The sequence below is a fragment of the Trichechus manatus genome, unplaced genomic scaffold (genome assembly GCF_000243295.1).
Source record: "Trichechus manatus latirostris isolate Lorelei unplaced genomic scaffold, TriManLat1.0 scaffold00139, whole genome shotgun sequence".
In the NCBI taxonomy this organism is placed as follows: domain Eukaryota; kingdom Metazoa; phylum Chordata; class Mammalia; order Sirenia; family Trichechidae; genus Trichechus; species Trichechus manatus.
Genome location: NW_004444075.1, coordinates 931,257 through 946,719, shown reverse-complemented (window position 1 = coordinate 946,719; position 15,463 = coordinate 931,257). Strand labels below are relative to the sequence as shown.

The window sequence follows — 15,463 nt, the reverse complement described above, 5'->3', positions numbered from 1 at the left end:
GAAAGTATGTTGTCTGATCATAATGAAATCAAACTGTAATCAGTAACAGAAAGATAACAGGAAAATCTCCAAGGACTTGGAAATTAAACAGCACACTTTTAAATAATCCATGGGATAAAAAGGAAGTATCAAGGAAAATAGAAAAACTATATTTAACTAATAAAAATAAAAATACAATGCATAAAAATCTGTGGGATGCAGCTAAAGCAGTGCTTACGGGGGAATTTATAGAGTTAAATATTCAAGTTAAAAAAATAAAAGAAGTTTCAAATCAATAATCTAAGTCCCCAACCTAGAAACTAGAAAAAAAAAAAAGAGTAAAATAAAGCCAAAACCATATGAAGGAAAGTAATAATAAAGATAAAAGAATAATTTAATATAATTGAAAAAAAAAGAAAGTTAAACCAAAAGTTGTTTTTTTAAGAAGACCAGTAAAATTGATAAACCTCTAATAAGATTGACAAGCAACAAAGGAAACCAGAACAAAACAAAAACCAAACAAACAACCAAAGTTAGCAATATTAGGACAGAGAGGAGCTGTAACTATCAAAACCTCACAATATTAAAAAGATAATAACAGAATACTGTGAACACAGCTGTTGCCCATTGCTGTTGACTCAATTCCAACTCACAGTGACCCTATTGGACAGAGTAGAACTGCCCCATAGCATTCCCAAGGAGTGGCTGGTGGATTCAAACTGCCAACCTCTTGGTTAGTAGCTGAGCTCTTAATCACTGTACCGCCAGGGCTCCACTATGAACATAGAGATTTGATATTCAGATTGAATGGATTACTTCCTCAAAAACCACACACTTAGCAACTTAGCAAAAATCCTTCCACAAACTATCAAAAATTCACTCAAGATTAAATAGTAATCTGAATAGACCTATGACTATTAAAGATATTGAATTCATAATTAAAAACTTTCTGAGAAAGAACACTCCAGGTCCAGATATTTTAACTAATTCTACAAAGCATTTAAAGAAGAAATAATGCCAATTCTACAAAACTTTTCCAAAAAATAAAGAGGAGGAGATACTTCCCAAATAATTTTATGAGATAGGCATTACCCTTATATAAAAAACAAAGACAGTACAAAAAATAAAAATAAAAATAAAAACTACGGCCAATCTGTTAAAGAGCATCTAAAACTAAAACAAAAACAAAACAAAAAACCTAGAGCTAACATCATACTTAATGGTAAAAGACTAAATGCTTTCATCCTAAAATGGGGAACCAAGCAAAAAATGTCTGCTGTACTACTCCAATTCAGCATAGTGCTGGAAGTTTTAGTCAGTGTAATAAGGTTAGAAAAGAAAGTAAACAGAATAGATATTGAGGAAAGAAAAATAACACTACCTATTTGCATATGGATCATTATCTACATGGAAAATTCCCCTAAATCTACAAAAATTATCCTAGAATTAACAAATAATGAGCACAGGATAAAGATGAGCACACCAAAATCAATAGTGCTTCTATAAGCTAGGAATGAACAATTGCTTCTTTAGCCTGTTTATATGGTGGATTTCATTGACTGGTTTCAAATGTTGACCTAATCTTGAACATAATTACAAATCATCTTTCTGACAAAGGATACATAGCTAGAATATATAACTAACTCTCAAGATTCAACAATAAAAAACAATTAATTAGAAATGGGCAAAAGGTATGAACAGACATTTTATCAGAGTATATACAGATAGCAATAAAGCACATGAAAAGAGGATCAACATCATTAGCCATTAGAGAAGTGCAAACTACAGCTATGATGAAACACTACTGCAACTCTATTAGAATGGCTAAAATAAATAAAATAAAAAATATGTATAATATGAACTGCTGATGAGTATGTAGAGCAAGTACATTTCTCATGCATTGCTGGTGAGAATGTAAAATGACACAACCACTCTGTCTGTAATAAAATTAAACATACATTTGTCATACAACCTAGCAACCTAGCAACTCTGGAAAAATGAATACTTATATTAACATGAAAATCTGTGCACAAATTATTATAACAGCTTTATTTGCAATAGCCCAAAATTTCCTAGAAACAGCCGAAATGTCCTTTTAATTGGTGATTGGATAAACAAAGTGTGGTATATCCATACATAGAATACTATTTAGCAATATAAAGGAAAAGAACTATTAATACATCCAACTTGGATGGACCTCAAGGGCATTATGCTGAGTGAAAAAAAGTCAATCTCAAATTGTTCTTTACGGAATGATCCATTTATATAACAAAATTACAGTGGTAGAGAACAGAACAGTGGTTGCAGGGGTTAGGTTTAGGGGAAGGGTGTGACTATTAAGGGGTAACATGAGAGAGTTTCTTCATGGTTATGGAAGTTCTGTATCACGACTGTGGTGATGTTGTTGTTGCGTGCCGTTGAGTTGATTCTGACTCATAGTGACTCTGTATGACAGAGTAGAATTGCCTCATAGGATTTCCTAGGCTGTAATCTTTATGCGAACAGATCACCAGGTCTTTTCTCCCACGGAGCCACTGGTGAGTTCAAATCACCTACCTTTTGGTTAGCAGCCACGTACTTCACCATTGCACAATCAGGGCTCTATGACTGTGGTGATAGTTACTTTAATCTACATATGTGATACATTTCATAGAACTATATACTCTTTCCACTCCCCCCTCAAGAAAAGCAAGAAAAAAAGAAATGGAAAAATCTGAATAAGTTCTGTAACTGAGTTAATAATATTGTATCAATGTCAAATTTTCAATGAGCAGCTGGTGGATTCAAATTGCCAAACTTTTGGTTAGCAGGTATAGCTCTTAACCTGTGCACCACCAGGGCTCCATATGTATATATCATTAAATTATATATTTATAGGGCCCAAATGGTTAAGCGCTTGACTACTAACTGAAAGGTTGGCAGTTCTAACACACTCAGCATAGCCTTGGAAGAAAGGCCTGTCAATCTGCTTCCAAAAGTTCACAGCCTTGAAAACTCTATGGAGCATAGCTCTATTCTGTAACACATGGAGTTGCCAGAATCAAAATCAACTCGATTGCAACAGGTTTGGATTTTGGTTTTATAGGATGATATAATAGTATGTAAGTTACTCAGTTCTAACTTACTTTAAATGCTTTCTTCCTGAACATCTGGGTACCAAATAGCAAATGTGATAAAACTTAGAAGAAAAAAAATAAGTTCTTGTTTTACCACTCAGATCAATCTCCTAATACTATTACTAAACCTACTATGACTAAAGAATATTTTTCCTAACTTTCAAAATTCAGCTTCTTAATCCAAGAACAGTAACAAGTTAAAAAGGAAGGTAAGTTATCCTTCACTCTTTGACAATGCTGTTTATGGTTTACATGAGTGTGATCATAGCCAGAGCATGTTACAGCATAAGATCACCGAGGTGGGGTGTGGGAAAGGGGGTAAAATACTGATGCAAAAGCTTTATGAAATAGTGTTTAAAAGAAGCTAAAAATCATAATGGAAAAAGTACACAACGAAGTAAATAACAATTACAACAGTTTGGTTTTTGTGCCATGCTTTTTCCCTAAGAAATAGAAAGCTGTCTCATTTAATTTCATCACGTAGCTGATAGTTCTATATTGATGCCTCTTCTTCAAATGGCACAATTACGTGGTGGGGAATTATGTATCTTGCCTCAGGTCTCAGTGGAAATCACTAGCAGGGTCAGAGACATAAGTTAGGACCCATGGTCTCTGTTAAGTATCTTTGGTTCAACAATTGAATCAGACTGTGTGTTCAGCTAAATCTCTGTCTGAACACCATTCCATTGAGTGAACAATGATTGATACTAGAATATCATCTCTTTCTTAGTAGCAAGGATTCCAGGAAAATGTTCTGTTAGCACAGTGGTACTCTATCAGCAACATACTCAGGCATTTCATTTATTCTAATTTAATCTCTGCTCAAGTAGTTTTGGAAAATTCAACTTTAAGTTATTAAATGGGTATGAGAGATCAAAAACGCTTCATCGTGATGGACCAAGCTTCTTTATCTTAACCTTGAATACAGACTCTCCCCGAAGGAAAGATAATATCTTTAATGCAATGTGTGTTTTCTTCCCTTCGTTACTTACTTTCGTCTTTCTGTTTCAAATCTATGGAGTAGTTTCCGAAGACCACCATTCTTAAATCCCTGAAAATGGGCAGCTGGGGCTCCCACAGTGATGACATCATAGAGAGCATCTGGAACAGGAATGGACAAGGAAATGAATACTTCCCAAACATACATCTCAGGCATGCTGTTTGCACTGAAGCATCCACACTGTCAGAGGCTTGAGAAATTATTCTGTTTAATTTTGCGGGAATAACTACAAACTCGCATCTCAAGGGGGCAAGAGAAGCTATTCAATCTTTCTAAAAGCCACCTGTGCACCTAAACAAGTTACAATATTTCTCAGATTTATGACTACATCTTAATTACATGCTATTGTGTAGAACAGTATGTTCTCTCATTCTTCTGTATACTTACTGAGATAACATGTTAATTGGTCTTTTGTGTATTTTACTTTATTGAGTTTTACATCATCTAATTTGCAATCATATTGAAATCTAACCATAATGAACAAACTATCAACCAAAATTTACAGAGAAAATAGCCAAAATATTGAAGCATTTCAACTGAACGAAGAACAGCACAATTTTTTTTTTTTTTTAAATTGGTACAGAGTAGTTTCCTGCTTGTGTATACTAATTCTAATACAATTTTAAGGGCACACTTTTATAATTTCCTTATGTGATATAGGAAGAATACACAAAAGGTCTCTTAATCTATTTTCTAGTGAGTTACTTTGTTTTTATAATGAAACAATCCATACATTTAAATTGAAACTCGATCCTTTGATCTTAAAGCCATAAAGTTTGATAGTAAGTTTATGGCTTCAAATATGCCATTATTTTTACATTCTGATGGATACTATTCCCATAACAAGGAAGGTAAAGTGAATGCCCTCTTGTTAAGCTACATATTATCTGAGAAATCTAATTTCATAGTAGATCCTTTTCAAATTGATTTTGGTATTGACATATTGGCTGTTTTTCAGATCTCATTTCCTGGGAAAACAAATTATTTTATAAGCTTCAGTTAAATGCCATACTTTTCTTTAGGTCGTTCAATCCAGACGTACCTGAAAAAATTCTTTTTTAAAAAAAACTGTCTTCAAGTGAAAGACTCCATCAGCACAAAGAGAACACACAGTTACAAGAAACAGATCATGACCAAATCAACCCATCAATAAGGCATATAGGGAGCAATCGCTGGATTGCTATAGTTATAATCTCTTGCCCTTTGAAAACATCATCAATAAACTAGGTCAGCTTTTCTTAAAACAGCAGAATATTCGATCTGTAAGAAATGTAAAGATTTCCTAGTCCAATAAATTTTAATGTAGGGCCAAGTAAAGGGCTTCAGAGTGTCCATGGATATACATAAATTGGGTAAGTGCTTCTGTTTTACTTCATAGAAAGGGGTTATAGCTTTCTGCCTTGTCTCTAAGGGTTATGACAACACTCAAAAGTTAAGAACATTGACTTCTAGTCCACCTTTGTTTATCTCATGAGAAAACTGAGGACAAGAGAAGTTAACTGCTTGGCCTAAGATCCCAAAGATACACCTAGGGTCTTCTCATTCTTAGCCGAAGATGGAGAGCCAATATTTCCTTGTGGCTTAAGTTACTGATTGTAATCCGAGTTCCTGACTTCAGCTCTGTGAGGCACTGGGAAACTTATTTAACTTCTCTATGTCTCAGTGTCTTCTGTTACAAAATGGAGTTGAAAGTAGTTAAAACTGGTAAGAAATCAGTGAAAATTATGTGTGATTATTATTTTCCCTATAAGAAGCATTTCCAATGATGAAACAAAGGAAGATGGACTTTTAACTTTGATTTATTTCCCCATAAAAATAAACTTTTTAGTCTGAAAGGAAGGTAACACTGAGGCTCAGTCTTCTGAATAGAATCGGTTCCTGTATTAATTTAAACTAAATGCAGAAGGAAAATCACCATGGCATTGGAATGCAATGTACTGCATTTCTGCTAAAACCTGGGTGGCCAGCAATACCAACAATACACAGCAGTGACTAAAAACCATCTATGCATGTCCCACTAAGCACAAACTAAATGCATTCCTAACTCTACTTCCAAAAATATGCCTGTAGCTCTGTAGCCTCTCCACTGGATCCAAAGAAGCCTATAGCCTCTTCAACATCACCCAACAAGAGGGGAAGCATGAGGGAGAGAAAATCTGAGTGGAAAGAGACGGCAGACTTAACAGATGGACGGTAAAGTAACTTACTTTTGCAAAATTTGCAAAAACATTTGACCACGAATATGTAGCTAGGGTCTGTTTTAGCGCCTTATAAGTGTCTCATGCAAATGAGGAGCCCTAAAAGCTTTACTAGTGTCACAGTAAATCTATTCCTTCAATTCATCTATAATGTTGGCCTACTCCAAAGATACTTTCTAGATACAGAAACTTTCTCTTTATTCATACCCCCTCAGTGGTCATGGGAATTCTAGTGATCTATGAAGAAATCAAGAGACTTTGAAGCACCACATGAAGGAAGAGAAGCAAGTTGCTTGAATACTATCCCCTCCTCACGATAAAGAGCTGATTATTTATTTTTCAAGCTAAAAGCAGGAGTTTATGTTCCTTAAATCCACCTATAGTAAAGAAATCCAAAATTATGAACAAGCTGTTTAATTTCCAAAGTTATGACTTTCTCATTTTTATATTTTATTTTCTATTGATGAACTCATCCTTTTTAGGTTTTTCTTTAATAGAATTTATTTTTTAGAGTAATTTTAGATTTACAGAAAATACAGCAGAGTTCCCATATAAGAACCCACCCCATCCGCGACACACACAAACAGTTTCCTAATATTAATATCATGCATTAGTCTGGTACATTTGTAGCAACTGATGAAACAGTATTGACATATTATTATTAAATAAAGTTCATAGTTTACATTAGGGTTCATTCTTTGTATTGTATAATCCTATGGGCTTTAATAGCAGCCCTGGTGGCACAGTGGTTAAGCACTCAGCTGCTAACCAAAAGGTTGGCGGTTAAAACCTACCAGCAGCCCTATGGGAGAAAGATGTAGCAGTCTGCTTCCAGAAAGATTTACAGCCTTGGAAACCCTACTCTGTCCTATAGGGTGACTATGAGTCAGAATCTACTCTACAGTAACAGGAATGGGCTTTAAGAAATATATAATGTCATGTATCTACCATTACAGCATCATGCATAATAGTTTCACTACCCTCAAAATGCCTTGTATTCCATCTGTTCTTTTCTCACTCAAACTCCTGGCAACCACTGATGTTTTTACTGTCCTTATAATTTTGCCTTTTCTAGAAAATCATAGAGTTGGAATCATACAGTATGTAGCTTTTACACATTGGCTTCTTTCACTTAGCATTATGCATTTAAGGGTTCTCCTTGTCTTTTCATAGCTTAATAGCTCATTTCTTTTTATTGCTAAATAATACTCCACTGTATGGATGTACCACAATTAGTTTATCCATTCACCTATTAAAGGATATTTTTGTTGCTTCCAATTTTGGCAATTATGAATAAAGCTGTTATAACATTCGTGTGCGGGTTGTTGCATGGGTATAATTTTCAACTAATTTGAGTAAATAACTAGGAGTGCAATTGCCTGATTGTATGGGTAAGCCTATGTTTAGTTGCATAAAAATCTGCCAGACTGTCTTCCCAAGGGGATGTGCCACTTTGCATTCCCACCAGTAATAAATGAGAATTATTGTTGCTACATCCTCACCAGTATTTGGTGTTGTCAGTGTTTTGGATTTTAGCCATTCTAATTTTTTACATAGAGATCCTTCTATAATCTTTCCAGCAGAAAATATTTTCTTCTTCCTCTGTGTTATTAGAGCCCTAGATTTGTATCTTTATCATAGCATCAAATGCTTTCTACATTGCATAAAAGAACTGCAATAATTATTTTCTTCTGTAGATGTTAAACAATTTAAATGCAGGTATTCTGTATTTGAAACCCTGGCAGCAAGGTGGTTAAGAGCTCCGCTGCTAATCAAATGGTCAGCAGTTCAAATGCAGCAGCCACTCCTTAGAAACCATATAGGGCAGTTCTACTCTGTCCTATAGGGTTGCTATGAGTCTAAATTTACATGACAGCAATGGCTTTGGTTTTTGGATTATGTATTTAACACCTGTCTTTTACACACACACATACCCACACACAAATCATAGTAATATGCATGTTGTAGGATATACATATATATATATCTTATTGTTCTATGGAGCCCTGGTGGTACAGTGGTTAAGAGCTGGCTGGTAACAGAAAGGTCGGCAGTTTGAATACACCAGCCGCTCCTTTGGAAACTCTATGGGGCAGTTCTACTCTATCTTATAGGTTCGCGATGAGTTGGAATCAACTCGATGGCAATGGGTTTGGTTTTTGGGTTTCTTACACCCTTTATATATGCTCCTTCCTTTTTACATTTTTTTCTTTGAAGCAATTCCTTACTTTCTGGAGTCACAAGGCAGATGTTCTAGGTTCATCATGTATTATGCCTGCTCCAGTCCTGGAAATCAACCAGTTTTTCAAGAAATCGTGGTTCTTTTGACTGGTATTTAGAAATCATGTTCTGGGTGTTAGGTACTCTCATTGCTACTGGGTGTCACTGATTCCAGTTCCTTTCAATGACTACAGCTCGGAAATACATGCATATATACTAACTTGTGCATGTTGTTGTTGTTAGTTATCATTGAGTCAATTCTGAATCATGGCGACCCCATGTGTTACAGAGTAGAACTCTGCTCCATAGGGTTTTCTTGGCTATAATCTTTATGAAAGCAGAACACTAGGCCTATTTTCCACAGTACTGCTGGGTGGGTTCAAACAGACAATCTTTAGGAGAGCAGTCAGACACAAACCATTTGTGCCAGCTAGGAAACTAACTTGTACGTACGCATCTATATTTATTTCTTTCTCTATCCATTGATGTATCTATATTAAAAAACAACCAACCAAAAAAAGCTGAGTCTATATCGATAACTCTGACTTCAGTCCAGTACCACTGGGTTCATTCTAGCCTTCCTTTTTTTCTTATTTGTAACTTCTTTCTCTGACAGTGAGAAACCTTGTCTCTCACTATCTATGACCCTAGTTTGCAAATAAAATAGTTTCAGAATTGCTAATCTTTACCCTTGGAAGAAATGAACTTATTAACTGCGGTACAATGTTTGTATTCTTTTTTTCTTTAGCTTTATATCATCCAGTGTATTTCAAAATTTACCTAGGTCAGATCCTTTCTTTCCCATTCCTTTCATTAAATTATAATTTTATCAGTTATTAGCAGTTTAAACAAGATAATAATAGTAAATTAAAAATAAAAGCAGATCTGTGGTATGCAATTCTAAGGAAGATTTATGTATTAATTAGTAGCAAAACAATGAGGATTTGGAGAGAAAAATAAAGAGAAGGATAGAAGCCAATATCCTAACATAGGTATATTCACCAGGAAGCAAATAAAAGGAGAAAATTGCCCCAAATATTCTTCACTTTTGAACTTCATACAATAAATTTTAAATAGGCAAGTAAAAAAGTAGTGTTGTTCTGGTTCATTCTAGCTAGTGAAAGCGCAGGACTTTATCTCAATTCAGGAAGCCATTGCTCTCATTTCTCCACTTCTCAACCCAACCAAGAAATCCCATTAATATCAAGAGGTCTTCTCTGCAGACACTTAGGTAGAGTTTATATCTGGATGTTGAAAGAGCAAAGAAGATCTCTTTCTTGCTGCTCTCATTTTTCTCTGATGTCTTTGATTCTACCCATCTCAATCAGAATCACTCCTCAAAAAACTGGGATCTTTGTGCATATTTTGTGGAAGTTCAAAGAGTTTGAGCCTTTGTACATTTGAGGTCTTCAAAAAGTTTCTTTGAGGCTTTAAACTTTTAAACTTTGATAGCTAAAAGTTGGCTCTGAAAAAAAAAATGGAAAATGACTGCTGAATGTTATTCTCAGAATTGACATGAATTTAAGCCAAAGGATACATTGCTCTTCAGCTGTAAATAAGTGGGGTTTGTCAGATGATCTGAAATAAGAACACACTGTGTACAGCTGTATAAACCTGAACTTTGAGATAGTTTCTGTCACACTTAAAACGAATCACTTAAGTTTTAAAATGACAGCACTTTTTAGGGAAATCACAAATATATTACCTTAGTGAGTCTTCTTAATATTTTGCAATTGTCATTTGCTAACTAACAATTTCCACTATCCCAGTGTTGGAACAGTTATGTTGATCTCTTTTGGCTCCCTTACCCTTGAATTTCACATCCAATTATTACAAAAATAGTAGGTAAACCTACATATACCATGGAGTTCTATTTCAAGTTCTCATAGTTCAGTTAATGGACGATGGTATATACTTAAAGTACTATGCCCATTCTTGGCTGGGGCAATTTTATTCCTACACGTTTAATATTAACTATAATTGATTGTTTTCTTCTAGAAGAGAGCATATATACTAAAAAGAGACAGTAAGATCTCCCTTATTTTTATTTAAATCTCCCTTATTTTAGTCAGATTGAATAGTTCATGTTGTTGTTGGCCAATGAGTCAATTCCGACTCATGGTGACCCCATATGTTACAGAGTAGAACTGCTCCATAGAGTTTTCTTGACTTTAATCTTAACAGAAGCAGATCATCAAGGCTTTCTTCTGTGGTACCTCTGGATGGGTTCAAACTGCCAACCTTTAGGTTGGCAGTAGAGCATAAAATGTTTGTACTACCTAGCGGCTTTTGAATAGCTTTATTTTTTTTCTATGAAAAATAATATTTATTCAAGTATACTGGAGTGAAAACTTTTATTTTTAACTTGGGGTGTTTATTTTTGTTATTGTTATCAATGCTAGGATCTCAGTTGTGATGAGTATTCTGTTTGATGTATTTAAGTAATGAACAAGTATGAAAAATTAACTTAAGGTGTCTAGGCTTACCACAGGTTAACTGGAGGTTGCTTCATTTGTCAGTATGGGGCATGGTAACATTAGTTCTGCTCAGTTACTTATTTTAAGAGCTAGATATTAGCCTTGTATTTGGTGAATCTACTTGCTATTGTTTACAAAGATATCTCTCCAATATAACAGGTAATAATCAAATGTGGACAGACACAATTTACTAATGGTGAGAATGAAAAAATGTAGACAACATCCAAATAACTCACCAGTGAAATAACAAAGCTTGGCCAATCTTACTTGCATCATTACCTTGCAAAATGTTCTCTGCATTTCAGCTAAATGTTCAAATCGGTAACTATGGATGTTAAATAAATTTAAGTGTAATTTAAGATCAGCTAAATATATGTTAAACAAACAAGTAGAAAATTTGATTGACTAACACCTATTACAACTTTTCAGCCTTTTTATTTTGAGGAAAAAAAGGTAGCTCAGAGAAGTTAAATGATGGTCAAAGTCAAGGAATTAAGTGGCAGGGCTCCACAATTTCAGTTGAGTTTTCAATTTCTATTACAACATGCAGTTGGTGGTCTGGTCTATAAAGTGCCTATTTTATCTGAAATCCAGTGTCAAATAATAAATTGTGGAGACTTCTGGCAACATGGCACTCTAGGCAGAAGCACCACGCCATCCCTCCACAGCAAAGATCTGAAAAACTAAGCCTAACAGAGAAAACAGCAATCCTGAAACCCTAAAACATCAAATGAAGAGATAAAGAACTCAGCCAAGCCCCAAATGGAGTGAGAAACTGACAGAAAATGGACAGCGTGGACAGATTCATGCAGAGGTCCACTATCAGCTAACGTAGCGCGGATCCGCCATCTTGGACTCCTATCAGAGACCAGCAAATAGAGGGTACGAGAAAGCAGCTTCTTGGAGCCTCCAGCAGGAGACAGAACAACCGGTAACTGATGATATAGCCTTTCCCACCCCCCACCCTTCTTCACCCCCACTCAACTTCCTCTGCTTCCCACGGCCACAGTCTCTTGGCTGGGAAACACTGGCTGCTTGGATTCTACCCACCGGCACTGGCTGACTCCCTGAGTGCCATTTGTTGGCTGCTGGTGTTGCTTTTTCCCACTTCTTTCGATTTCTTCCTTACCTCTCACCACCTCCCCCTCCTTTCACTCAAATAACTGGCTCCGTGCGCCTTCTTTGCTTCTTCCTAAGGGGCTGTGGAGCTCCGTTCGAGTGAGGAACTGATTCCCGGTCTGTGCTGCCACACTGGTGGGATCCTGGGGCTTTTTTCTTTGTTTGTTTTGAATTGTTTGTTTGTTTTCTTTTTCTTTTCTCGAGTTGGGAGCCTGTTCTGGCTGGGTAGTGCTACACGGCTTGGGACCTACCCCCTCAGCTTGTGCAGACGCACAGAGGGATCCCTGAGAGCATTTTTTTTGTGTGTTTTTTTCTTCTGTTTTTTTTGGGGGGCTTTTCTTGTTCTTTTTTTTTTAATTTGTTTGGTTTTCTTTTCCCTTTTTGTCTTTCTTCATTACTCAGTTTCTTGCCTCTCTATACCTTCCTTCTCTTCCTGTCCCCTGAATACCTGGCACTGAATATGCCTTCTAGACAGGCTGTACTTCAACACCTGGAAACAACTTCCCCAGACCTCTTAGCTGCACTGGTGGGACCCCTGGTAGCTTTGCTTTTCTTTTTTCTTTCTAATTTTTATTTATTCATTCTTTTCTTTTTTTTCTTCTTCTTCTTCCCCTTTTTGTTTTTCTCCATTTCATAGTCTCTCATCTCTCCACTCCAATGGCAAGCTCCCCTAGCACTCTTTTTGTTTGTTAGTATATTTTTGGCTCCTGTTCCTCTCTCCTCTCTCCCATATCCATCTTAGCTCCACACATAACAATCTCCCCCTTACATCCTGCCTACTTGCACCATGTGCTTAACATCACACCACCAAGCGGCACAGGCACAGCCTACCAGAATCTGCCCTGCACTGATTACCAACCTGCCCTGGTGGTTGTAGTAAGTGCCACAAGCAACCCACCCCAGCAACTCCTGCCCTGCTGTACCATATCTGAGGGACTGACCCTGCCAATTGGAGAAGGAGGTGAAAAGTACTGTGCCCACAGATAAGCAAACAACAAAGAACACACAGCCTACCTGCTCAGACATAGCCAAATAAAAAAAAGGATGAAACAAACAAATTTAAAATCATAAATGAGAAAAATAACTACCGAATGCCCCGAAGACAGCAGACAATATCAAAACATTTACAAAAACGGGACAGGATGGTTCTAGTAGGCATCCAAAATAAAACACCAGATGACTTCCCAGTGGAAGAAAAGGCACTAGAACTATCTGATAGGGAATTCAAATCTCTAATACTCAGAATTCTCCAAAAGCTGAGGCAAAAAACAGACAAAAATGAGGAAAAAATAGACAAATTCATGGAAAATACAGACAAAAAAATGGAAGAATTCAGGAAAATAATGTAGGAACAAAATGCCAAAACAAATTCACAACTAGAAATTATACAAAAACAACAGTTAGAAATCCAAAAGATAAACAACAAGATTTCAGAAATGGACAGTGTCATAGAAGGGCTGAGGAGCTGATTTGAAATGGTGGAAGACAGGATCAGTGGAATTGAAGATAAACACTTGGATACAATTCTGTTCAAGGAAAACTCAGAAAAAAGAACAAAAAAAAATGAAGAGACCCTGAGAATTATGTGGGATACAATCAAAAGCAAAAATTTTTGAGTGATCGGAGTTCGAGAATGGGGAGAAAACAGAAAACACACAGAGGATCATTGAAGAACTCTGACAGAAAACTTCCCCAGTATCATGAAAGATGAAAAGCTGACCATCCAAGAAGCTCAACAAACCCCATATAGAAGAGACCCCAAAAGAAAATCACCAAGGCATATCATAATCACACTTGCCAAAACCAAAGACAAACAAAGAATCCTGAGAGCAGTTCATGAAAAACAAGAAGTCACATACAGAGTAGAAACAATATGACTAAGCTCAGATTATTTGGCAGAAACCATGCAGGCAAGAAGGCAATGGGATGACATATATAAAACCTTGAAAGGAAAAAATTGCCAGCCAAGAGTAATATATCCTGCAAAAGTCTCATTCAAATATGATGGTGAAATTAGGACATTTCCAGATAAACAGAAATTAAGGGAATATGTAAAAACCAAATCAAACTTACAAGAATTATTAAAGGGAGTTCTTCAGTCTGAGAACAAACAACTTCAGCTCACAGACTGAATCTAGGACCAAGGATCGTACCAGCCAGATCCCAATCTAGGAAATGAACTCTCAAGAACTATCCAAAACCAAAAGAAATACATCAGGAAATCAGAGCAGTTAATCTGTAAATGACAACAACATCAGAACAATAAAAGAGGGAATAAACAGTGTAGATATAGAACCTTCTAATGGAGAGGAAGGCAAGGCGATACCAAGTAATAATAGACTGCTTCAAAATTAGAAATGTAAGGGTAAATTTCACAGTAATCACAAAGAAAGTTAACATACTCATAAAAATAAAGAGGAAAAACATAAAGTCTCAGTAAAAGCAAAACCTGTAAAAACAAAAGAAATGGGAAAAAAATCCACAAACAAAAGGAATTCAGCACAGGAGAGTAAGAAGAACAAAGAAAACGTCAGCACCACAAAAAAAGCACTACAAAATGACAGCAATAAACACACATCTATCAATAATTACACTGAATGTAAATGGACTCAGTGCACCCATAAAGAGACGGAGAGTGACAGAATGGATTAAAAAAAACAGAATCCATCAGTATGCTGTCTACAGGAGACATACCTTAGAAACAAAGACGTGAATTCATTCAAAATCAAAGGTTGGAAAAAAATATATCAAGCAACAACTACCAAAAAAGAACAGGACTGGTAATACTAATATGATCTAGAAATCCCACTCTTAGGACTATATCCTAGAGAAATAAGAGTCGTCACTCGAATAGATATATGCATACCCATGTTCCAGGCAGCACTGTTCACAATAGCAAAAAGATGGAAACAATCTAGATGCCCATCAACAGATGCATGGATAAACAAACTATGGTACATATGCACAACGGAGTACTATGCAACGATAAAGAACAATGATGAATCTGTGAAGCATCTCATAACATGGATGAAACTGGAGGACGTTATGCTGAATGAAATAAGTCAATCACAAAAGGACAAATACAGTATGAGACCTCTATTGTAAAAACTCATGAAAAAGTTTACACACAAAAGTAACAATCTTTGTGGGTTACAAGGGATGGGAGGGGTGGGGGGGGAATACTAAATAGGCAATAGATAAGTGGTATCTTTGGTGAAGGGTGAGACAGTACACAATACTGGGGAAACCAGCACAACTCATACCAGGAAAGGTCATGGAAGATCCATAGACACATCCAAACTCCCTGAGGGACTGAACTGCTGGGTGGAGGGCTGTGGGGACCATGGTCTCAGG

At 36.2% G+C, this 15,463-nt stretch overlaps 1 protein-coding gene across 10 annotated transcripts in view; it reads right to left on the bottom strand.

Annotated features, from left to right (window-relative positions):
- The window catches only part of INPP4B (inositol polyphosphate-4-phosphatase type II B), a 961,283-nt gene that overhangs the window by 217,310 nt on the left and 728,510 nt on the right, over positions 1 to 15,463 (bottom strand). For all 10 annotated transcript variants that reach the window (XM_023739719.1, XM_023739717.1, XM_023739718.1 and 7 more), the window contains one exon: positions 4,088 to 4,196. In XM_023739719.1, coding sequence (XP_023595487.1) covers positions 4,088 to 4,196 — 109 coding nt within the window. The remainder of the gene's footprint in view (positions 1 to 4,087; positions 4,197 to 15,463) is intronic.